We start from the raw sequence: 26,838 nt of genomic DNA on the forward strand, positions 1-26,838 counted from the left end.
AGGTCCTTTCCAGTAATTTGAATTCATTGCTCTGGGTCCTAGTCTCCAGGAGAAATGTATAGTTCTTCTTTGTTGTTGTTGTTCATTTGTTCAGTCGTTTCCGACTCTTCATGACTTCATGGACCAGACCACATCAGAGCTCTGTGTCAGTCATCACCACCCACAGCTCCTTCAAGGTCAATAGTTCTTCTTAGAATCTTCCATTTCCTTGAAAGCTTCAGACTCTATTTACCAACCTTTTGAAAACACCCCCTCACACACACACACAACCTTGCCTTCAGAGGGTGATGTGACAAGATGAAAGGAGACATAAGAGAAGTGATTGGTTGTGCTTAGAATATCACACAAACAACATAAGACTGGAGACTAGATGCCCCCTGCCTGAAGGTACAGCTGATCTTTGTATGACAGCTATTAACCATATCATTTGGTGATACATTTGACAATGTTTTTTGTTAACTTTAGTTTTAAACTCTCTTATGCAATAGTCCAATATATCAGGGATGTCCAAGGGTGACAGCCAGTGTCAACCAGATGGGGGCACATGTACATGCATGCCTATGCAGACAGAAACACACTTAGCAGCATGGAAGCAGAGGCTCTAGCAGAGGAGGAATATTTGGTTCTGGCAGCTGGCAGCTGTGTTATTTTGAAAGAAATTCCTCAACATTGTGTGTCTCTGTCTTCTGTCTGTTGATTGGTGGGTAATTATGCCTCTCTCCTAGAAAAATTAATTGGTACAGTTATTCCATGAGTGCATGGTTTTGAATATACAGAGCAATATACCCAATGAGATGTATGATATTTGGAAGAGGGTTCCATGCACAAGATCTTGTCCTAATGTGGAATTTGGCAGAGTAACAATTATGTGTGGCAGCTGTTGCTAAGCCCTCCGCAGGAAAATATGTCAGCTTGATGCTCATTTTCATGTGTTTTGCTTAGGGCTGACTCAAAGCCTTTCAAATGTAGGCAGGCTAATTTTTAAAGCTATTGATATGAAGTGTAAGGATTTATACCATAGCTGAGGATGGAGAGCAATTCCCCATGTTATTCTTTCCTGAAGTCTTCACCACAAACCAATAAAGCAAGGGCTTGGGTTATAGATACTGTGCAGTGCAGTTTTCAAAATGACAGCTTGGCAAAATTAGCCTTTTTAGAATACAGTTTTCCGAATGCCCCATCATTAAGAACTTCTGATAGCTAGTATCCAAAATGGTAACTTGTCCAAGCTTTGTCCAAGATTGATCTGCAAAAGGAGGTTTTGAGTCCAGACTCTTACTACTGACTTCACAAGAAGATTAGCAACCCAACAACAGAAGCTGGCACCATCAAGCATCTCATGAGGCTTACAACCTGGTAGGAGGTCCACCACCTACTGGAGCTCTTAAAACTGCTCTTGGCCAGTGGTAGCAGCAGTTCCTCCCCATCCTTATCATCTCTGCTTCCTCTCCTTTCCTTCTAAGTTCTCTTCTTAGATCTACCTGGCAATATGAAGAAGATAGGGCAGCTGTGCACTGATTTTCTTGGCTCTCAGTGGGATTCAAGTAGCAGCAGAAGTAGTAACTTCCACTACTTAATGGGCATCCCATTTTATCTGGAGAAAGAAAGAAAGCAAGTCAGCCAGTGATTCTTCTCACTACGTGGGCCTGTAGAAGACATGAAGGGAGAGGATGGAAGAGGAATAAAGTACAATGGCAACATGGGGAAAGAGGCATACTCCTGTTGCATAGGTGGGTATGGATGATGGAGCATTCCTCTGCTTGAATCCAAGTAGAGGAATGAGAAAGGCAAAAACCTGGAGTTAGCCCTCATGCTGCTAGAACACAGTCACACAGCCTGGAAACCACACAACACTCCATTGGCCTTGATTGTTTATATCCCATTGGCAAGTCATTATTCATGCAAGCAGTGGGTTACAGTCTCAAAGGTATACCACACAAATATGGCATAATCATTTAGAGGGGGAGGAGTGAGAAAGAAGGAGGAAGGTGATTGATGATGAGTGCCATATTTATGTAAAAGTGAAGCATGGGGCAAGTATTTTGGGTAGGATGCAGTATGAAACAACATTTTTCTTGACATTAACCACCCTTTGTTTGACATCATCACTGGTTGGTCCCTACCATAGCAGGAAACTTTAACAAATGGTCATTGGATTATTTTGAAGATCGTGTCCATTTATTGATCCACCCATGAGAGGGTGAGATCAGAAAGGAATGTGGTGGGGTAAGCTATAATGGGCTGAAATGGGTCTTAGGAACTCAGTTCCGGTTAATGCAATGGGTGTCAGTCTGGAACAACAAAACTATGCTCAGGAGGTGGTCATTTTAATGGGAGACCCAGGGAAGGATCTGGTTTGGTGACATGGAGGAGGAAGTGTTCCCAGGAATAACTCATATCATATGAGGAAAAGACAGAAAAAGTCCCAGAGCTTCATGCATAAACCCAATGTGTGCCCCCTGAGTCATCCTGGTAAAGTAAAGGTAAAGGTTTCCTCTTGATGTTGTCTGGTCAAGTCCAACTCTGGGGTATGGCGCTCCTCTCCATTTCTAAGCTGAAGAGCCAACATTGCCTGTAGACGCCTCCAAGGTTATGTGGTCAGCATGACTGCATAGAGTACCGTTGCCTTCCTGCAGAAGTAGTACCTATTGATCTACTCATATTTGCATGTTTTCGAACTACTAGGTTGGCAGAAACTGGGTCTAACAACAGGAGCTCACCTTGACATGCAGATCCAAACTGCTGACCTTCCAGTCAGCAAGTTCAGCAGCTCAACGGTTTAGCCCGCTGTGCCACCATGGCCACCATGCCCCCCTTCCTCGTACATTGTGATAATTATGAGATTACATACTGAAGACTGAGGTGCATTAGGGCAACATTCCAGGAAAATGAATGAAAAGGTTAGTACAAAACAAATGGAAAAGGCAATGCGGACTCGCTGTATGTCCCAATGAAGCCACATATCATAATTCATAATTTTGGGGTCTAATTTTCAGTAACAATTTTGGTTGCTCTTCAATGGACACATTTCAACTTGTCATTATCCTTCTTGAATTGTATTGCCTAGAACGGGACAAAGTATTCCAGACAAAGTTGAAAGCAATTCTACTAAATCAAAATGTGTCCTTATAACATAGTTCATTAAAGTTCACAAATGCAAAGGTTGGTTCACAAATTCATATTTATCACATTGCAATGGCTCTGTCAAAAGATGAATTGCATGAATGGGAGAAAAACGCCACCATAGATCTTCCGTATTACTTCACAGTACATAAAACCCAAATGGCCTGAATCCTATTACTATTTCCAGCTAGACTAGACTCATTGCATCAGTGGTATTGACCTGTGTGATGACTCACCATTCTGCAGGTCTACTCCAGTAAGCAATAGGATTCAGACCAATTTATTCCAATAGAAGTAGTTCACACTTTAAGGTAGAGGACATCAGGCAATAAAAAATAATTTCCTGAACATACATATGTCTACATACCTATCATTCATCAGCCGTAATATGTTGAGAAATTGTGGAGCACTTGGGGAAAAAAGTCCATGTCTATATTTAGCATGACATATTAGGAAAATATGTCATGCTAAAAAGCTACTAAGCTGATAAGAATTGGGAGCCCAGGGTCAAGGTTAAAAACAAAGAGAAGGAATAAAAGACTGCTTCTGCAAGGATGTAGGTTTAAGTGACAAATGTCTCTGAATCCTGGGGAAGATGCTCTCGACTCAGCACTTCTGGAAGTCACAGAGCTCATTTAGGTGTGTGTAACTCAGCACTTAGGATCCTAATTTTAGGTATCCGACTCTTGCAATCTAGGCCTGTTGTGTCAGTGACTTGTCACAAGGGAATTCTGCTCTGTCCAATTTTAAACCTGTTTTGTAACAGTCCTGCAGATGCAGCATTCATACAGAATTCAGGCACTGTGTGATGTTGCTGTCTCCTTATTAAAGCATGGGATCCCACATAATGTTACTAGAGCCAAAGGCTTATTTAAGCTTTTACCAAGATACAACATATTGCAGGTTTCCATAAAATCCTTCAACAGAGAGTGAAACATCTACTCTATGGGATTATATTTGTTTGACATGAGCCAGGGATATTTTTCTGGTGCTTCCTTCCTGGCCATAAATATAAGTATGACTCAGGGAAATACAGAACTGAGCTATTCCATTTGGGACTATAATCTACTAAATCTTTTCTTTCATTTCTGTGGTCTGTAACACACAACTGCTCAGATTTGACAAGGACATTCCTGATCAATCCTCTGTCATCTCACATTTTCCAGCTGTTTTCAAAATACCCTGTTTTGTCTCTATCTCCTACTTTCTGCCTTTGTCCTCAACTTACTGCAAATTGAATTCAAAGTGCAAAAAATGTTTAGCACTTAATTCGCTTATTTATTTATTTTTTATTTATTTATTTGCTATATTTATATTCTGCTTTTCTCGAACCCAAGTGGGACTGAAAGCAGCTTACATCTTAGGAAATAATTCAATGCCTTAAAAACAATATACATGCATGATACAATTAAATAAACATTTCAATTAAAAAATTAAACAATATTAAGAGCATTAAAACATTGCGATTACAAGTATAAAACCACATTATCCACAGTCATATCCACTTAGGGTGCATCTACACTGTAGAATTAATGCATCTTGACCCCACTCTCAATGTCACAGTACAATGCTATGGAATCCTGGGAGTTGTAGTTTGGTGAGGCACCAGCACCATTCGGTACAGAAGGCAAAAGTTGTTGTGAAACTACTATTCTCAGGATTCAATTGCATTGCGCTAAGATGTAGTGCTGTCAAACTGCATTAATTCTACAGTGTAGATGTACTCCAAATGAGGGGAGTTGAGAGGAGAGGAAGGGATTTCCAGTAGTGTTGTGCAAAAACAAATTGCTCCACTCCCATTTAGGTTGCCTGTCCTTCCTCGTGGTGGCATCCTTACTCCAGGTATTTCTGGATAAAATTGATTGTCTAGATCCATTTCAATCTGGTTTCTGGCCTGGCTATGGAACAGAGACAGCTTTGTCGTCTTGGTGAATGACCTACAAAGAAAGCTAGACAGGGGGAGTGGGTCCCTGTTGGTTCTCCTGGACTTCTCAGTGGCTTTAGTTACCATCAACCATGGTATCCTTCTGGGTTGTCTCACTGGGATGGGACTGGGAGGTACAGTCTTATAGTGGCTCAGGTCTTTCCTGGAGGGCCATACACAGAAGATGGTGCTGAGGAGTCCTGTTTGAACCCCCGGTCATTGACCTGTGGGTTTCCTCAGGGTTCTGTTTTGTCCCCCATGTTATTTAACATATATATTAACCCGCTGGGAGAGGCCATCAGAGTTTTGGAGTACGGTGCCACATATATGCAGATGACACCCAATTCTACTACTTCTTCCACCTAAAGCCAAAGGAGCTGTCCTAAGCCTAAACCAGTGTCTGTCATCACTAATGGAGGACAAAAATTGAAACTTTTGCCCTGGTCAGCTGAAAGGATTTAGTCTGTGCTAGATGGGGTCACACTCCCCCTGAAGACACAAGTCCACAAGTTTGGAGGTCCTCCTGGATTCGGCACTGAACCCGGAGATCCAGGTGTTGGCCATGACCAGGAGGGCCTTTGCACAATTAAAACTTGTGTGCTAACTGCACCAGTATCTTGAGAAGCCAGATCTGGCCACAGTGCTACATGCCTTAGTAACACCATGTCTGGATTACTGTAATGTGCTCCATGAGGGGCTGCCTCTGAAGAGTGCTCGGAAACTTCAGCTAGTTCAAAGAACTGCAGCCAGGCTGCTAAGTGGGGCTCACTACAGGGAGCAGACAACCCCTCTATTGAAGCAGCTCCACTGGCTACCACTCTGTTACCAGGCACAATTCAAAGTGCTGGTTATGAGCTTTAAAGCTCTAGACCAGTGGTTCTCAACCTGTGGGTGAACAGTGGTGAACTGGCTTGGATTTCTGGGAGTTGTAGGCTAAATCACCTGGGGACCCACAGGTTGAGAACCACTGCTCTAGATGGTTCAGGTCCAGGCTATTTGTACAAACCTGCCCGAGCCCTGAGATTTTCAGGAGAGGCCATTCTCTCAGTCCTTCCTCCATCTCAAGCATGGTTGGTGGGAATGAGAAAGTGGCCCTTCTTCCTCGGTGGCTGCCCCTAAACTCTGGAACTCCCTTCTTCCCAGGGAAGCCAGAATGGTCCCCTCCCTGATGTCCTTCCAACAGCAGGCTACAACCTTTTAAAGAATGAAGGTTTTAGAGATCAAGTCAGGGGGTGCTGTGGTTTTCAACTGGGAACTTTTAAATACTGTTTATAGCTAATCCTGTTTTAATGTTTGCATACTGGTATATTTTAAATTTTGTGCTGATGCTTTTATGTTAAGCCAATTTGAGTCTCCTCAAAATAATCTCTCCTGTGGGAGAGATAAAGCAAGGTACAAATAATAGTATTTCATAACTGTGCAGTTTTCTGGCATTGTATATTTCTGCGGCTTATGACTGTTCATTTGTACTTTGATTCTGTAACCCATTGGTCTATGGATGTCCAGAATCAGCAGCATCCACCGCAGTCCTTTTAATCCTGAACGTTGATTGAGCCAGTATAGACTTCGTCTTGATTTGTTTATCCATAGTACTAATGGATTGCATGGGCAGTTCCTTGACAAAATTGAAGGAAAAGGTGATAAGGAGAAGACCTGGTTATGGCTCACGAATGGAACACTAAAGAAGGAGACAGAAGGCCTGATCCATGCAGCCCAGGAGCAAGCCATCAGAACAAATACAATGAAACAGGTGAAAGAAACAGGTGAAGACTTGGCTATGGAGACAGGCATTCGACGAGTGAGTCAACACCCTGAGATATGGAAGGAGGATGAACAACGATTTTAGTGTGATGACTGACCATTGTAGTTATTGATTGTAACTGCTGTTTTAATGTTTTACTGTAATATGAATTATGATGTTTTATTGATTGTCTGTGATATTATGGTTGGAAACCGGTCTGAATCCCTCAAGAGAGGTGAGAAGGCCGGTATATAAAACTTTTAAATAAATAAATAAATGAAGGCCAGAATTGAAAAATCAGCTGATGACCCAAAATGCAGACTGTGCAAGGAAGCTGATGAAACCATTGATCATATCCTCAGCTGCTGCAAGAAAATCACACTGACAGACTACAAACAGAGGCACAACTATGTGGCCTAAATGATTCATTAGAATTTATGTCACAGGTACCACCTACCAGTTGCAAAGAACTGGTGGGATCATAAACCTGCAAAGATAGTGGAAAATGAACATGTAATAATACTATGGGACTTTTGAATCCAAAATGACAAAGTTTTGGAACACAATACACCAGACATCACAACTATGGAAAAGAAAAAAGTTTGGATTATTGATGTCGCCATACTAGGTGACAGTCGAATTGACAAAAAGCAACAGGAAAATCTCAGCCATTATCAAGACCACAAAATTGAACTGCAAAGGCTCTGGCATAAACCAGTACAGGTGGTAGCAGTGGTGATCGGCACACTGAGTGCCGTGCCAAACGATCTCAGCCGGCATTTGGAAACAATAAAAATTGACAAAATCATGATCTGTCAACTGCAAAAGGCCACCTTACTTGGATTTGCGCACATTTTAATATTATCACATAGTTCTAAACTCTTGGAAAGTGTTCAACTTTTGATTTTATGATATGAAATCCTGCATGTACATCTCATTTGCTGTGTCATACTGTGTTTTTGTGTCAGTAAAATAATAATAGTAAATGTGGTAGCAATTGTTACAATCTTGACCACACTTTGAAGTTGCTTCGACACAGGATTCCCAGTTTTTTTCTGTGAAATGTTAGCTATATTCTGACAGAACTAAAGCGGTTCCCATTGTGCCACCCTTCTTGCTGAAGAGCAGTTCCTCCTGGCAGTCAAGATTGAGAGAACTTTTAGTTTGTGGGTCTAATCCATCTGACAGAAAAGCTGAGATTTGTAATTTGGTAAGGCACCAGCACTCTTTACCAGAGAAGGTTAAAAACCTTGTACAGATACAACTCCCATGATTCAATTGGGTCAAACTGGATTCATTCTGCAGATATAAGTACCCATAGACTTATATGCTATAGTTCAGAGAAATGCACAAGAGCTTTGCAGCAGTGAAATCTAAATCTAAATACCTCACCAAACTACAAGTCACAGGATACAGCCATGACAATTAAAACCATGTTATAAGTGTGCAGTAAAAATACACTCTGATTTTATAGGCTATTCCAGGCGGGAAAGGACACATTAGGGAGATAGTGACAACGGGAAATTTACAATTCAGGCCATCACCTGATTATTAACCTCCTTTCTTTCTGAATGTCCAGCTGGAATATGTAGATATTGTTGTCTTTTAAAAAAATATGTCTGCTACCTTTTTAAGCAGATATCTTTAGAAAGAAAAACTGATTATTTTCTGTTTGCTGGAAGTAACCAATCTTGCATTCAACCCCATTTCCAAAGGAACATTTTTATTCCACAGGAAGAATTCATTAGAATATTAATTGCCCTCTTGAATTACATGCATAGAAATAATAAGGAGAATAAACTGCTTCATTGTTAAAAAGTAATTTTTATTCTGCCCATGCCTTCTTCTTCGTTCAGGTTCATGTAACAAGTGTGATTTCCTATATTTAGGAATCACTCCATTTCCCAGTAGCCAAAGTCAATATAAATTCAATTTATTGTAAGAAACTCTTCAAATAATTTGAGAATTACTACTATGGCTACTGCTACTGCTCAGTGTTTGTTTAGCACTAACTATATACTTCAAATTGTACAGGGCATGGAATTAACCCGTGGCTCATCCAGTCATTGCATAGAAGGATGGCTGATTTGGTGTTTGCATAGAAATGGAGGTTCAGGGACATAAAATGATGTTTCTGAAGTCCTTTTTATAATATGTATTCTGGAGCAGGAAATATAGATATTAAAGTCCTTTATTGGAAATATAGAATGACCAACCCTGCCATTATGCAGTGTGAGGCAGCTGCTTTGTTGGTGGATGGAATAACAGTGAGATGTTGGAAGACCAAGTGGATTGCTATGGCTGATCTGATAAAGTGCAGCTTCACTCATTCATGGACATGGCCAAGCTTGCTAGCATAATACAGATACATGTGATGATTTTAGCTAAATAATGGGCTTTACATTGATCATAACGTTTATCACACAAGGCACAAAAATCACAATTACAGCAGGAACACAGGCTGGCACGTAGCCAGGGCAGGGGGGGGGGGTGGATTAAAAGTTCAACTCTGTCATGAAATGTGTCAGGTTAAAAAAGAAACCTGGTTTACTCATAACTTGGTTAACCAGTTAAAATCCTTGAGTAAGCCAGGTTTCAGGGGTAGGGGGTTAGAACCCTTAACACCCCCCTCTGGCTACGGCCCTAACAACAGGGTCTTTCTCTTGGGCTTTCAAATGATGCTTTTCCTTTCCCATCATTCTCTCAAAGGGCAACTATTGGAAGACAGGGCACCTGATGAACCAACCTGGACACAGCATATTATTTGAGAACGTTCTTGCATATGGCCAATTCTCTCACACCAGAAGCAACATGCAGTCTCTCAAGTTGATCCTAACACACACACACACACACACAATTAATACAAAACAACCTTTTGTCATATGTGACACAGTTTTCCAAGCATTGTAACTTTTTGTTCCATTTACTGCCGTATAATAATTTCAGACACTACGCTTAGAAGATGGTGCACCACAGATAGTGCAATATGCAGCTTGGGGCTCTTGTTACTGCTTTCATTTATGTGCTACTTTCCATATAAACGTACTACAAGAATACACCATTAAAACTGACATGCTAGTACCAATCAATTTCCAAATAATGTAATCAGCTAAACAATTTATTTCAATGATGCCAACATAATAGCATTTGGAATTCATTACAAGGTAGCCAGTTATCAGCATGGAACATGACACAATGGCAGAAATCCTGTTGGGGCAGTACGCTAAGGCAAAGACGTTTGTGCAAGCAGTTGTGTTTTCTCAGAAGTTGTGTCAAGGTGGTCTCTAGTGCAGAAAATCATTCCATAAAAAGACTTACAGTTCTTTCTCTCGCTTTTGACTTTTTGAGTGCATGCCCCCAACCTTTCACAGATGAAAACCAGGACCTATATACCCCCAGTTACCTCAGAGTGTGGCCAAGAGGACAAAAGTTATTAATGCAGAAGAAAACACAAGAGAGAAGAGGCTTCCGCCAATTTTCATCCTCCCTCCCCCCCCCCCCCCCAATCTATTGGGATAGGCAAGATTGGGTTGCTGTGAGTTTTCTGGGCTGTATGGCCATGTTCCAGAAGCATTTTCTCCTGACATTTCACCCATATCAATGGCAGGCATCCTCAGAGGTTGAGGGGTCTGCTGGAAACTAGGCAAGGGAGGTTTATATATCTGTGGAATGTCCAGGGTGGGGAAAAGAACTCTTGTCTGCTAGAGGTACATGTGAATGTTGCAATATGCCACCTTGATTAGCATTTAATGGCCTGCAGTTTCAAGGTCTGGCTGGTTGCTGCCTGGGGGAATCCTTTGTTGGGAGGTGTTAGGTGGCCCTGATTGATTCTTGTCTGGAATTCCCCTGCTTTTTGAGCCTTCGTCTTTATTTACTAATGAAAGGCACTGCAAACTAATTCAACCAAAGACGTCAGCCACAGCAGAGCACCCGATGAACCAACCTGGGCCAAGCATATTAAAGAACACAGAAATGCTGGACCACTCTAACAACTATCATGTCAGGCTATACAGAAAACCCATTGAAATCCACAAGCATGTGGACAATTTCAAAAGAAAGGAGGAAACTATGAAAATGAACAAAACCTGACTGCCAGTATGAAAAACTCTAGAATCAGAATGGTAAATAAAAAGCATGACTCAAAAAGCATGACTCAAAAAGCAGGCGAATTCTGGACAAGAAAAACTCAGCTAATACCTCCCATCAAAGGATTCCCCCCAGACAGCAATCAGCCAGGCCTTGAAACTGCAGGCCATTAAATGCTAATCAAGGTGGCCAATTGCAACATTCACACATATCTCTAGCAGACAAGAGTTCCTTCCCACACCCTGAACATTCCACAGATATATAAATCTCCCTTACTTAGTTTCCAACAACCTCTCAACCTCTGTGAATGCCTGCCATAGATATGGGCAAGATATCAGGAGAGAATGCTTCTGGAACATGGCCATATAGCCCAGAAAACTTACAGCAACCCAGTGATTCCAGCCATGAAGGCCTTAGACAACACAAAAACAAGATTCTATTCCCTTTTCTCCTTTTCCCCCTCATGAGTTAAATGAGTGCAAAATACCTTTGCATTTTTGTTGAGTTTGCAAGAATTGAAGTAAGGAATTGAAAGAAAGAAAATGGGAGGAGAGAGAAACTGGGCCATTGTGAAATCAGCTGAAAACAGTGGCATGGTAGAGGATCAGTTGTGAATCTCCCTGCTAAATTGCAACAAAAAAAAAAACCCAAACCAATTCATCTTCATTAATAACTCTACTATCTTGGCCACTTTCTGATGTTCCTTGGTCATGTCTCCTGATTTTCTTCTGTGAAATGTTGGAAAGCAATCCCTGCCTATCCTACTCTCGCTGCCATTCCCTTCTCGCCAGGATGGAGTCACCAGTCCATACTGAGCAGGACATAGTGGGAAATGGGGCTTTCCCTGTTGTTGTACTTGTTTTGTCATGTCAGGAGCGACTTGAGAAACTGCAAGTTGCTTCTGGTGTGAAAGAATTGGCTGTCTGCAAGGACGTTACCCAGGGGATGCCCGGATGTTTTGATGTTTTACCACCCTTGTGGGAGGTTTCTCTCATGTCCCCGCATGGGGAGATGTTGAACTTCTGGAATTTTTTCGTCATGGAGCTTCACCAAGTATCATCTTTGCTCTCAGTTTGGTGCTGAGTTTTTTTTTTTTTTAAATCCCTCTCTTTTTCTACCGGTCTTGAATAGGAAGGAGAATGGGGAATCTTTTAAATGTTGAGCTTGTATACAGGATTTTTCTAACTCTTCGTTCCTTCAGTTCTTCTTGTTGAAAGATTGCAGATGGTCTCACGGTACTTGAAGTGTTTGTGGCAGAAATAACATTTGAACTGAATCTTTCCTGGCACACTTCTTTCAGCCCTTCAGCACTACTAGCTCTCAAAAGATGAGCAGCAACTTCAAGGCAAGACATCAAATAGTACAAAGGAGGAAACACCGACAGGATGATTTGAGGGGCAAGAAACATCAAGATTAGAAAAGGATATAGGGAGGAGAGGGAAAACCTTTTGAGCTCTTTCTGCTCTAGCTTTCCAGGGTCTCGTAAAAACAACAGCAAATTGATAGTATCAGTGGGAATTGAGGGTACTCAAAGCGAAGGAAAATTGGTTTGTGAAAAGAATACATCCAAAGAGAGGCAGACACTGAAATTTCTATACAGGTGCCTGAAAACAGGAAACAATGAGAACCTGGAAATAAGAAAAAGGAAATGAAAATGTGGAACTGTTAAATAGCGCTTTTGTGGCACAAAGTAGAGGGAAGAGATTGTCAAAATGAGCATTCTTCTCATTTCCTGTTTGAAGATTGAAGGCAGGAAAGGCTTGAGGAATAAAAATGGACTATTTCATGCTTTCTGATGTGTCACTGTGACATCAGCCATTCCTACTCCTGTCTTTGTGGATTGAGATAAAAATATCTATTTCTTTACCCAAGGTTTTAGAGGGGGAAATCTTTTGACTTTCATCACAACTGCATAGTCACCTGAATCTAGAGGTTCAGAATTTCACTTTATGTGGTTCTTATGCTATTGAATACAATTTTGTATTGATACAATAGATGACCACTCCCCATGCCAGAAACGAAATATATTGCCAAAACACTTACTTTTCTTTCCAGAGATTAATCTTCTGGAAATTGCATAAAGTTGTTTTCTTGATAACCTTATTCAGTGTTTGGTACTTACTCTAAATTGCCAAATACATGCAGCTTTGCACATACACAGAAAATACAAGAAGTGGCCACATGTCCTGCTTTAAGGTAGATGGCTTTCTGTTTGAAGGACAGACGAGGAGGAAGTGGAGCAGAAGAGCAAGGCAGGCATGGGCAAACTTTGGCCCTCCAGGTGTTTTGGACTTCAATTTCCACAATTCCTAACAGCTGGTAAGATGGCTGGTATTTCTGGGAGTTGAAGTCCAAAACACCTGTAGTATTGAAGTTTGCCCATTCTTGGAAAGGTTCAGGGGAGGGATCTGCACTGGAAATAGAAGGAAAGAATGAGAAGAAACTCTTAAAAGACACCCAATTCAATCCCCTTCATCCAAGCAGAAAGACACAATCAGAACAGACAGCCATCTAGTCTCATTCAAAAACCTTCTGAGAAAGAGGCTTCACTGAAAGAGTCCCCCAAAAGTGCATCTAGTCCAACCTCCTTTAGCCAGGCAGGGAGACACAATCAAAGCACCTCTGGATGGCCATCCACCCTCCATTTTAATATCTACAGAAGCATAAACGAAAAAAATTCAAACCTCATTTGCCCAGTAAAGATTATATGAAACGTGTGTGTGTGTGTGTGTGTGTGTGTGTGTGTGTGTAGGCAGTCCCTGAGTTAAAAACATCTGACTTATGAATGACTCATAGTTAAGAATAGGGTTGAAACAACAGGGAGAGAAATCTGCCCCTTGGAAGGAAAATTCCTCTCCCGGAAGAGTTATCTGGAGTTACATTTTAAAATGTCCCTGTTCCTACTTACATACAAATTAAGAACAAATCTACAGAACCCATCTTGTTCGTAACTTGGGGACTGCCTGTAATATAATATATATGATATGATATATATATATATATATATATATATATATATATATATATCCATCCCATAATGTATGCAACTCTTATAAGGGCTGTTAACCTCTGATTTCCTAGTAAAACTGATTTACTGTGTTGTGAAAGGATGCACATCTAAAAAGCATGTCACCAACATGAAAGGTTGGGAAGGCTCTGCTGTAGATTTTCAGCAATTACTCTATGGTCAACTTCCGCTGGAATAAAATTGAGCATGCTGCTGGGGATGTTATGGGTGGAATGTTGAGTTAGATGTTAAGCTTATAATAAAATTTTGGTGCATTTTATTGTGTTTTCACTACGTTTTAATTTTTTTAGTCATGACACACATATTTACTTATTTTTTTATTTTTATACATTTGATTTGTTTTTAATTTTAATGGTTTGTGTCATGTATTGCTAGTCGCCTTGAGTCCCTATGGGGGGGAAAGGTGGGATAGAAATGATGATGGTGGTGGTGATGGTGATGATGATAACCACAAAAGTGGAGAACCTACAAAACATTGATTTATCCCAAATCTTTATCTATAGTAAGGATGAAAAGAAAATATGTTTTCCTTTGTTTCCTAGAATAGGTTTCCCAACATTCAGGTAATCTGGGTTGTTGTAGGTTTTTTAGGCTGTATGGCCATGTTCTAAAAGCATTCTCTCCTGATGTTTCGCCTACATCTGTGGCAAGCATCCCCAGAGGTTGTGAGGATACTTGCTACAGATGCAGGCAAAATGTCAGGGGAGAATGCTTCTAGAACATGGCCATGCAGCCCAAAAACTTACAACAGCCATGAAAGCTTTCAACAAAACATTCAGGCAATCCCTTTGAAAAGAATATGGAGACAGACAGTTGACTTTGTTGACAATGCACTTGGTGGGGATGAGGAAGAGGGTCTTCTCAGTGGTAGCCCCCTGGCTTTGGAACACCCTCCCCAGGGAGATTAGGCAGGCCCTTACATTGTCCTTCCAGAAGGAATTGGAGACTTGGGTGTTTGGATAAGCCTTTGAGAATGTCTAACCTCAATGGTCCACAATTAATGACAGAGCACTGGAGTTTTATCCCATGCCATAGTTCATGAGCTACAACTTGCAGTATCCCATTCCCTGGTTCTTGGTTATGGTTGGCCATGTTTTATGACAGTTCTCACCATAAGTTATTGGGTGGTGTCTTGAGCTTAAATCATTTTTTATGATAGTGGTTTTATCTTTTATTGTATTTTGTGTTTATTTTATGCGTTGTTCTAGGCACCCTGTGTCCCTTCGGGGAGATGGAAGCGGGGTACAAAAATAAAGTTGTTGTTGTTGTTGTTGTTGTTGTTGTTATTATTACTATTATTATCACCGTAAAAAGGCTTCTGGGACAATTTAATTATTAAGGAACACATGGATTTTGTCTCAACACCACTGTGGCCAGAAAAGTGTGTTATGGGGGGAAGACACCATGTACCTGTGTTCTGTCCCAAATACTCTGAATACATTTTGGCACAAAATAACTTCCAGAAAAGCTTTGCAAAATGCAAATAACTCTCAAGACCTTTGCAGAAATGTCTGTTTTCTTCAGAAGAAAACAATGGAAAGTATTTGATATACTGCTTGAATTTTAAACAAAGTGAAGAAACGAGTGCTACTGATCATAAGAGAACTAATTGTATTTTCAGTGATCATTTTTATTCATTTTAATAAGCACATCATTTTTAAACTGGCACTTTTTTTACAATTGTAAGAAATCAATGACACAATCCATCACAGGGCAGTGTGGAAAGGAATCCCTCCTTATGCCTTGATATTTTGTTAAATGTGAATGACTAAATGAAGTAATAAAATATAATGAAAATCTTTAGGATTCATCATGAAGTTTTCAATTTGAGCTACAAAATGCATAAAACTGTCAAAGGAAAAAATATTTCCATCACTTACATAGTCAGATCACACATTAAGTGAAACTGGGTCATATATTATGATCTTTAAAATATTTTAATATGTTCTCAATTTTCTGAGAAAGAAAGCAGATTATATACAGATGAGTTATGAAGTGCTGAAAGATCATCCAAAACAGAGAAAGAGAAATAACCCACAGTAAATTGCAGAAATCCTGCTTAGGGCATCAGTTCATTTTTAGAATAATGATGACACGAGAATCTCATAACAGTAGTTCATAGTCTTATAACACAAAACAAGAGTGAGCTAAGGAGTAGTTCAGTACAGGTTTGAGGGTGAAAACCATGAACCATAATGTTAGAAGAGACCCTAAGGACCATCCAGCCCAACCCCATTCCATAGATCGCCATCCAGCCTCTATTTGGAAACTTCCGAAGAAGAAGACTCCACCACACTTGCACGCCATCAGGGCGTTCTTCCTAATATTCAATTTTCTGCTGTTTGAATCCATTGCTCCATCTTAGTCTCTAGAGCAGGAGAAAACAATCCTACTTCAACTTCAATATGCTGTCCTTCAAAATATGACTATCATGTCCCCTCTTAGCTTTCTCTTCTCCAAACTAAACATATTCAGCTCCCTAAGATGATCTTCATAGTTTGGCTTCCAGACTTTTGGTCATCTTAGTCACCCTCCTCAAGACTGTAGTAGTCCAGTGCCTCCAAGTGCAACACATATCCATGCACAATGGCACTGCATGGCACTGCATGTGGAATGGCATGGCTCCAATGTAGCTTTCCACATCACATATGTCCAACTGCTTCCATAATTGGTGCCATCTAGGAATGGATTACACTAGATATCTCTAGCCCCCCAGATGCTGTTAGATTGCAGGACAGCCCATTACAAGTATCTTCCTCAAGGCCAAAACCAAGATGATGGTACCTTTACTTACTGTATGTACTTGAATAGAAGCACCTCATTTTATCACAAAAAACTGAGAAAACATATTGATTCGAGTATAAGCTGAGAAATGCAGCAGCTACGGGTAAACTTAAAAATAAAAACAGATACCAGTAAAAATACATTAACTGAGGCATCAGTAGGTTAAATGTTTTTGAATATTTACATAAAACTGTAATTTAAGATAAGACTGTCCAACTCTGATCAAACCATTATTCTAATCTTCTTCAATGTAAACGTACCTACATGTCCTTCCAATAATAATAGAGTAAAATAATAAATGTAATAATAATAATAAATAGAATACATTTAATAAAAATAAGAGTAAAATAATGTAAATGTCATAATCATAATAATAATAAATAGAGTAAAATAATAAAAGTAATAAAAAATAATAACAGAATAAAATAATAAATAACCTTGACTCAAGAATAAGCCGAGTGGGCCTTTTTCAACCTAAAATATGGGCTGAAAAACGCGGCTTATACTTGAGAATATACAATATGTGTGATAACCAGAGGCGGTCCTAGGTAATTTTCAACGGTAAGCAAACAGTATTTTGGCACCCCACCCCCCAACCAATCATTGATATATATTTTCTTTCGTTGTGGGAGTTCTGTGTGCCATATTTGGTTCAATTCCATCATTGGTGGAGTTCAGAATGCTCTTTGATTGTAGGTGAACTATACATCCCAGTAACTACACTTGCAGCACTTGCTCCCTTGCCTGGCCCGCTTTGGGTCCGGAGGCGTGCCTGAAGACCCCGGCGTGTGCACCAAAAGTGACCTCTTCTCCTGACTTTCTCCTCAGCCATTGGGACCAAGAGAGAGAGAGAGAGAAAGAGAGAGGTGGAGATGCCCACCTTTCCTGAAGGTAGGTGCAAAAACAAAGGAGGGAGCGGAGGTGGGAGATACCTCCAGCCGGAGGGGCTCTCTCTCTCTCTGTCTCTCTCTCTTGGTCCCAATGGCTGAAGAGAAAGTCAGGAGAAGAGGCGACTTCTGGTGCACATGCTGGGGTCTTCAAACACGCCTCCGGACCCGAAGTGGGCCAGGCGCGGCGGCTCCGCCCCTTGGCCCACCCGCGGATTGGGGAGAGGAGAGGAGGCCGGGGGAATCAGGAAAGGGAGCCAGTCATGGGGAAGGGATCGAACGCAGAGAACAATTGAGCGCCGGCTCTGCTCGCGCACCCGGTGGCTGGGTGGAGCAGGAACGAGAGAAGAGGGAAGAGGATCGCCCGGTAGCGAGGCAAGAAAGCCGAGGCTCCACCCCGATTGTGAGCTGAGGGGGCGCTCCTCAAGTGGCATTCGAGGGGCATTTACAGAGGCGCCTCTGCGCCCCTGGCAAAAAAAAAGTGTTCTGCGACCGCTTACTTCGCGTAATGGACGAGCCGCCCCTGGTGATAACAATTATTATAATCTTGAAGAATCCCCTCAGAGTCAAAGAAATCACTGGCCTGACAAAGCTGGAGAAGTAAGGCAAATTAAATCTGGAGTGCTGCTTTCTTAAATGTGAACAAGTCAATACTGATTAGGCTCACTCTTCTCCAAAAACCAAGATGTTTTCCAATTTCAAAACCAAACACACTTAGTTTATTTCAAAGTTGCCATGTCACAAATTTAATTTAAAAGCTTCATTAAAAAATAATAGGTAAGCTATAACTTTAATGCCAGCAGCAGCATGAGTTTTGAATGGATTATGAAGATAAAGTGCAAAAAAGAGCAATCCCCCAAGTCGCTGAACTTTATTATAATTCATATCACACTTCATTTCCTCCAGCAAGAGAAGTCATGCTTTTATTGTGAAATATATACATTTCACAATAAAATATTGATAAAAGAATGATCTACATACACATGCAAATACACAGTATATGCATCTTCTATGTGCTTTTTGGTCTCATAGTTCATAATTTGCCAGGAAAAACCTGAAGGGCATTACATGCTTCTGAACTGCTTGCAGTTCTTTAACATCACCCCAAAAACAGTTACATTTTTCCAGTGCTGTTAAAATTTTTTGGAGAGATTAACACACAAAATTTGGAAGGGACAGGGGTGCTGGTATTAGTTACTGGAAAAGTTAGTATCTGATTTCCCATTTTAAAAATGTGTTATTGTAGCTTGCTGCGGTTTTGGCAGTCTTTGTAAATATAAAGGAAGCAGTCCAGTTAATATATGGAAAACAGTACAAAACTGACTCACAATTTGTATATTTACCCCTTTAATTTTCATAGCACATACTGTCCTTAAGCCTTACTTTGTTCAATTAATGGCACACTGGCATTAAATATCAAGTGAAATGGGAGTCTTTGGCCTGGATTAGAGGAAAATGTTTATAATCCAATTTAACACATGGGCAGATAAGGCAGCTCCATACCATAATTTTCTGTGTTCTTCTCCTACCCATATTTCCCCTTTAGATTTGAAGCTCAAACTCATTTATTGAATTATATGATAAAAAAGCTTACAGATTTAAGTAACAGAAACATTGTTATATTTTTATAATTATGAAAGGAAGTACCGTTTTAAAATATAATTTTATGAATACTGATGAAAATCCTTTTAAGCAGACAGGAGAGGTACCATTAAAAGATCTACTACACCCATATCTAAACTCAGGAAAACAGGTTTATTTCTATCAGTGCACTGATAAATTTATTCTCTTACTTTAACAAAAATGTTGAATGATGGGCTCTCTGATTGCTGAGAAGTAATTCTATCTACCTTTGGCACAAACTAAAACATTTCAGGTTTTAAGTGCAGCTTTTAGTGTTAAATAGACTTGAGTCTCTCTAAACTTCAGTAGACAATTTCTGGAGTCTATACTGTCTTTTTTTAAATTTAAATTATTATATACATTTGAACCATTTCTTAATCCATAAAGTCAAAGTTAATTCTCAGATGATGAACAGGAAATGAACTTTTGGGAAATTGTGTATATAGGTTGATTTTGTTTTCACACATAAACCATGTTACTGTTTAAAAATAACTTCTTTATGATGTTGAAAATAGAAGTATAAATTTAGTTAACAAGGAAGGAAGGAAGGAAGGAAGGAAGGTAGGGAGGAAGGAAGGAAGGAAGGAAGGAAGGAAGGAAGGAAGGAAGTTTTTTGTTCTTCATAACATATCATGGCTATGTAGAAGGCTGCCCTGAGTGTCTATCATTTCAGCTTTATGAGAGAAAGACTACTAGCATGAGTGACATTACTCAAAAGATAAGTAAACTACTACAGATCAGACATCATCTAAAGCAGTAGTTCTCAACCTGTGGGTCCCCAGGTGGCTTGACCTACAACTCCCAGAAATCCCAACCAGTTTACCAGCTGTTAGGATTTCTGGGAGTTGAAGGTCAAAACATCTGGGGACTCACAGGTTGAGAATCACTGATCTAAAGCAAATCTGTGTAAGCTTGGGTCGATGGAGTTTAAAGAGTCTAAGTACAATCTCATGCACAACTGCATATAAGTAAAGTCATTCTTCCACATTAAGGGTAGAGGAAACCCGTAAAAGTGAAGAACTGGAAATCAAGAAATTGTTAATTTGTAACCCCAAAAGGCACCTCTCCAGGAATTTCTAGGACTTCCAGAATGACTCTATGGCTAGCTTCTACTGGAAGCTGGCTATGCGAATTGCATTGGAGGACCTAGGGATTCCTAGAGAACTGTTCTTGCTAGAACTAGGTCTTCCAGCATGGCTGGAGGTTGTTGATCAAAAACTTGTGGGTTTGGCCTACAACTCCCAGAAATCCCAGCCAGTTTACCAGCTATTAGGATTTCTGGGAATTGAAGACCAAAACATCTGGGGACCCACAGGTTGAGAACCACTGTGCTACAGACTCTAAAAATTAAGGGAGATAATATTTAAAATCAAATCCACAAATAATCAAATCTACAAAAGTGAAAACCTCAAATGTGTAGGAACAACTGTATATCTTTCTAAGTTCATTGGGATTTGCTTCCAGGTAAGTGAGCACAGGACTGTCGTTTTTAACAGGCAAACACCTGTTCTGGATTGTGGACACTGGCATGGCTGTGCTTATGGAAAAACATGTTTAAGTATCTCTACCATCAAAACTCACACAAGGGAAATACATCACCATTGGAAATGTTTATAATGTGCCAATGAAATTCTTGTATGAGTCTGCCAATACTTTATTTGAACATCTTATTTCTGGTTTTGAGAAACACCAAAAGGCAGAAGCTCCTGGAGAACCACATTCATCTTCATAGGAGATATCGGTCTTTAAAATTTGGCTGATGCCGTTTCAGCTCACTGTTTCACCGTTTCCACCAGAAAAGCAAAAATCACTTTTCAGCACTAGTACTTAATAGTACGCTCATACTTTAATATAGGTAATCTCCCTCCTTCTCTCTAAAAATAGCCTCTCTTCCCCTAATAATTCCCCTTGTCTCCTTCTCCACCCCCTCCTCCCCCTCCTCCCCCTCCGCCCCCTCCTCCCCCTCCACCCCCGCCTCCTTCTCCTTCTCCTGGTGCATTCCACTCCGGGTAGGAAACTAGTTCATGTGCTTGGTTTTCTGTTTGTGAAGTCTGAGATGGTTGTGCGGTGGGAAGCATCGAGGAGGTAATCATAGAACCTGAGCTTGGTTCATCGGAGCTTTTCCATACTTTTGTTCTCCAAAATTGTTTTATAGCATGTCTGTAAAAAGAAAGCAAAAATAAAACCATGAAGCAAATTTAATCAGATTTATGACATACAGGGCCAACAACAGAAAATACTTTAAAAGAAATCAGTCACAAAATTTAATTCCCACACTCATTTTATGTCTGTTCCATGGTTGTTTCTTGTGAGTGTTTTAGAGAAGTTACTTCTTGAAGATCTGTTTCTGGTCAAAACAAATTTGGACAAGCTCAATGGCTAGTTCCAATTTGTGTATGCCCATCAAATCGCTGGGATTTGCATAAGGATTGACTTGCCATTCATCAAATGATCTAAAGGGTTTGATCTAGTTGGAATGGCCATTGGATTTATTTTGGTTTATCTTCAAAGCTGAAGTCAAATTTGGGACAATGTGTATATAGTGAGCAGAAATCCCATATTCAAGCAATTTTTATGCAGCATGAAGGAACATTTTAATATATTAGCTCATGTTTGAAGCAGGCAGTGGCTCTACTGCTCTAGGCTACTTGGTGCAAAGTTGGGGTCCTGAAAAATTTGGCAAAAATAAAAGTTCTCTGAATGTCAAAAACTAGTGGCTGTTTTTAACATATAAATGAATCTGGTGTACTATGCAGAAGATACGTCATCTGTGCTTCATTAAAAAAGCCTTGCAAATGCTGTTTCATTTTCAGTAAATGTTTGATTCTTATTCCTATTTTATATACTTATTATACACTCAGGGTCACAAACATTTCTTGGGCCAAAAAGAGTCCTGAGTGGGAAAGTTTAAGAAGCCCCATTCTATGCACTAGTTTTACAGGACCAAGCCATTATGTATAATCTATAGGATTCAGTACCATGGACAGCTCCCAGAAAATCCAGTGTGAATTCACTATCCCAGGGCTCTTCCACACAGCCCTATATCCCAAAATATCAAGGCAGAAAATCCCACATTATCTGAGTGTGGACTCAGATAACCCAGTTCAAAGCAGATATTGTGGAATTTTCTGCCTTGATATTCTGGGATATAGGGCTGTGTGGAAGGGCCCCCAGAGTCATCTGTTGTCTCTGCTAGTAGCTGGCTCAGCATGGTCCATATTGACTACCAGCATTGGATGTGTAGCAGAGGGAGGGGAAAGAGAATTGTCTGCCTAGAGCTAGATGAAGATGTTGGGCATTAGGATCAGGGGCTTGTGGAGGCAGAGCAAGTGAGATATGCATTTGCTCCATTTCATTTCTATTTCTCTCTAGTCAGCAGTTCAAGAACAGGAAACCTTTTTCAACCTGAGGGTAAAATTTAATTATAGAGAAGTTCTTGGGGGTGGCATTTGGATAGTGGGCAGGAATCAAAGCAAAAGGGTGGGCCCAAAAATACCAGCATATTCACCTTTTGCTGCTGGTAACTAAGCTGTAGGGGAGGATTCAACTGTTTTAAATGGGAGAAAGGCCATACAAAAAACTGGGGAATTCTCAATTATCATAGGGTAAGGAGCATGGTCTTCTGAAGAACATAAGTTGGGATCTCAATGGGCTGGATAGGAGTCCCAGGTGGCACAATGCTGAAAGAAACAGCATGTTGACAGGTCAGAGATTTGAATCCGGGGAAAGCACAGATGAGCTCCCTCTGTCAGCTCCAGCTCCCCATGTGGGGACATGAGAGAAGCCTCTGACAAGGATGGCAAAACATCAAAACATCTGGGTGTCCCCTGGGCAGTGTCCTTGCAGACGGCCAATTCTCTCACACCAGAAGCGACTTGCAGTTTCTCAAGTCGCTGCTGACATGGAAAGAAAGAAAGAAAGAAAAGTAGGCTGGATTCAATTTTCCTGCTATTGCATAGATCATTATTTGCTGGATAATGGAGATAGGCAGAGATTTTCAGAAAAACATCTATTTCTGTTTTATTGACTATTCTAAAGCCTTTGACTGTGTGGATCATAATAAGTTGTGGCAAGTTCTTGGTAGTATGGGGATACCAATCCACCTTGTCTCTCTCCTGAGGAATTTGTATGAGGACCAAGAAGCAACAGTAAGAACTGACCATGGAACAACAGATTGGGTCAGGATTGGGAAAAGCGTACGGTAGGGTTGTATACTCTCACCTAACCTATTCAACTTGTATGCAGAACACACATGCATTGTGAGGGGCTTGACAAATGCAAGGCTGGGCTAAAAATTGCTGGAAGAAACATTAACAACCTTAGATATGCAGATGATACCACTGTGGTGGCTGAAAATGAGGAGGAGATGAGGAGCCTTCTAATCAAGGTGAAAGAAGAAAGCACAAAATCTGGGTTGCAGCTAATCATAAAAAAAACCAAGATTATGGCAACAAGAATGATTGATAACTGGGAAATAGAGGGAGAAAACATGGTGACATTGACAGACTGTGTATTTCTAGGTGCAAGGATTACTGCAGACACAGACTGCAACCAGGAAATCAGGAGGCGCTTACTTCTTGGGAGGAGAGCAATGACCAATCTCGATAAAATAGTGAAGAGTAGAGACATCACACTGGCAACGAAGATCTGCATAGTTAATACAATGGTATTCCCCATAGTCACCTACGGATGTGAGAGCTGGACCATAGGGAAGACTGAGCGAAAGAAGATAGATGCTTTTGAACTGTGGTGCTGGAGGAAAGTTCTGAGAGTGCCTAGGACCGCAAGAAGATCCAACCAGTCCATATTTCAGGAAATAAAGCCCGACTGCTCATTGGAGGGATGAATAGTAGAGGCCAAGATGAAGTACTTTGGCCACATCATGAGAAGAAAGGAAAGCTTGGAGAAGACAATGATGCTGGGGAAAATGGAAGGAAAAGGAAGAGGGGCTGACCAAGGGCAAGATGGATGGATGGCATCCCTGAAGTGACTGGATTGACCTTGAAGGAGCTGAGGGTGGTGACTGCCAACAGGGAGCTCTGGAGTGGGCTGGTCCATGAAGTCATGAAAAGTCGGAAACGACTGAACGAATTAACAACAAGCACAGATCATTCTTCTTCTACCATCTAGTGAGATCACACCTATATAACAATAAAAGTAACTAAAAGTGTAAGTCACACTGGAAAAGAGGTAAAGCTATTCGTCTCTATTACCATAGTAATGTGTTGTAGTTATGCCTTAGAAAATGCCAACAGGAGCTAATTTCAAACAACTAGTTATTGCAACTGGTCACTTCAACAGTCTGGTGTACCTGAGCATTTATGATCACTTTTTGTACCTGAACATGTGATCATCAGTTCTGTTCAGCAACTGCAAAACCTAATAACATTTTGGTACTGCAACATACCTGTTAACAAATAAGAGGATTGCTGCTAAGATTACCCCAACACAAATGAAAATGCCACTGATGAGGAAAAAGGCTGTTACTGTATCGGCGCCCCCATTTTTGGTTCGTCTTGTCTCCAGTTCTACAGAGAAGAAAAACTGCTGTTATTTTTTATTATAGAAATGTTTTATTAAACACGTATCTATCAAGAAGACTGAAATGTTGACACTTTTCTTTTTCCATTGCCTTTAGGAGACAGATAGCAATTTCTTACCTGTGGAAAACACAGAAAGCCATTGCATGTGCTGCATTTTTTTTCTGACTAGAGGTTTGAAATGTCACAAGAGAAGGCAATTTGATTAAAGTTGTTTAGGTTTCTATACAACTTAACAAAGCTATTCTGAGCTGTATAAAGGGAGTGTCTAGGAAGAGCAGCTACAGGACCAGTTAGTCACAGTAACCTTAAGTAAAACTGTTCTGAGGACACAATGTACAGTTCTGTATGTACAATTGAAAAAAAGACTGCAATACACCAGGAAGGATTAAGGGTATGCAGCAGAAAAACCTGACATATGGAGAAGCTAAACAAGTAAACAGTTACTATCACTTACAGCAGTACTTCTGTCAAAAATTGACTTAGTAAACTGCAATAACCCTTTAAAATGTTATATAAAATCATTTTAATGAGTGTAAGGTTAAGGGAGGTTAGGTAAACACAATGTTGAACATCATGAGGATTGTTTGGAATACTACACAGAGCTTGAATATGAGTAACATTCAAAAGTATTTTAGATAAACCAAGGAATGATTGTGGTGAGAGTGAAAATGAAGAAAAATGATCCCTGGAAAGTGCTGTATCCACATGTCAACAACATGGTACACAAAGTACATAAATCAATGAAGGAAACTCTCAGACTTCACACCTACCCCTGATTAAGAAGCTTTTGCGATAATGGATAGCTTTCATTTATTTAAGGCAGTGGTAAAGATGTTATTTTAGGCTGATGATACTATAACATGATGACAGCTTATCAGCTGAATTACTAGACGGTTTCCCAAATTACTTTGAGGGTGCCCTCACCCCAAAATATGTTTCACAAATTATAATGGTTCTTTTCCAATAACTTAATCATTACTAATGATGCTAAAATATTGAAAAATAACACCATTGGGTAGCTATACATGTTACTGTTGAAGTTGTTAATATGAAAAGAAGCACAAAAGTTATATGTGGCCAGAAAGGTCATGGGGTATAGCCTTCCCGGGTTTTTACCACTTCAGGTTGCAGGTGTAGAATTGCAAGGCTAATGCTTTCCCATGCAACGCTTGCATATGTGGAAAGACAGCATGTCAGACAACAAGAAGAATTGTATCCCCGCTTCTTCTGTCATTCATTTTCCACATATGAGTTACCTTGTTTTGCATGTTTTTGCACATGGAGGCACATTGAAACATTCAATATCACAATTTTAAAAAATTACAACAGCCAATTTAAAAAAATTACAACAGCCTGTAAATTAATCCATACAAATTACTAGCTTGTGTCTTTCTTTTTTACCAACCTGTGATAACATGAGAATTTTGTTTTCCAATCATTAGCAAGTGAGTTATAATAGAAAAGGGAGGAAAAGAAGCTTTCCTTCTACCACATACTTTGTATATGTGTGTGTAGGTACCTCTCCAAGCTGTTGTCAACTTATGGCAATGCTATTAATTTCATAGCATTTCCTTGGGCAGAAGTGGTTTTGCCAGTTCTTTTCTCAGGGCCCTTCTAGACGGGCCCTATATCCCAGGATCTGATCCCAGGATTTCTGTTTATCCCAGATTATCTGGCAGTGCTTACTCATATAATCTAGTTTAAAGCAGAAAACCTGGGATCAGATCCGAGGATATAGGGCTTTTCTGGAAGGGCCCTCAGAGCTATAGCTTTGTTAGGGCTCTCCCATCCAAGTACTAACCAAGGTGACCCTGCTTATCTCCTAAGATCAGCCAGGATTTGGGCCATTTAGAGTATTTAGGCCTTTCTGCCACATAGGTTGGTGGATCTAGAGTGGGGTACAGTTCCACAATGGCATCCATATGAAGGGACCCACATCTATCATAGCTAGCAGAGAAACCAAGCTGATACAAGAGAGTTGCAATAAACCAAGTAGGGAAGAGCAGAGTGGCCCCTCTCACAGGCTTCTTCTTGATCATCATAAAGGGAGAATTCCCTTTTTGTGGCCAACATGTAAATACTGTCAGGATTTGGAAATT

General features: G+C 40.4%; 1 protein-coding gene across 1 annotated transcript in view; it reads right to left on the reverse strand.

Moving 5' to 3' along the window:
* Positions 1-21,091: 21,091 nt before the first annotated feature.
* Positions 21,092-26,838, reverse strand: part of SPACA1 (sperm acrosome associated 1) — a 34,544-nt gene continuing 28,797 nt past the window's right edge. The window contains exons 6-7 of the mRNA XM_060755052.2: positions 24,604-24,724; positions 21,092-21,356 (exon numbers count right to left, since the gene is read on the reverse strand). Of these exons, the coding sequence (XP_060611035.2) occupies positions 21,092-21,356; positions 24,604-24,724 (386 nt within the window). The remainder of the gene's footprint in view (positions 21,357-24,603; positions 24,725-26,838) is intronic.

Source organism: Anolis sagrei, chromosome 1 (assembly GCF_037176765.1).
Source record: "Anolis sagrei isolate rAnoSag1 chromosome 1, rAnoSag1.mat, whole genome shotgun sequence".
Lineage (NCBI taxonomy): Eukaryota > Metazoa > Chordata > Lepidosauria > Squamata > Dactyloidae > Anolis > Anolis sagrei.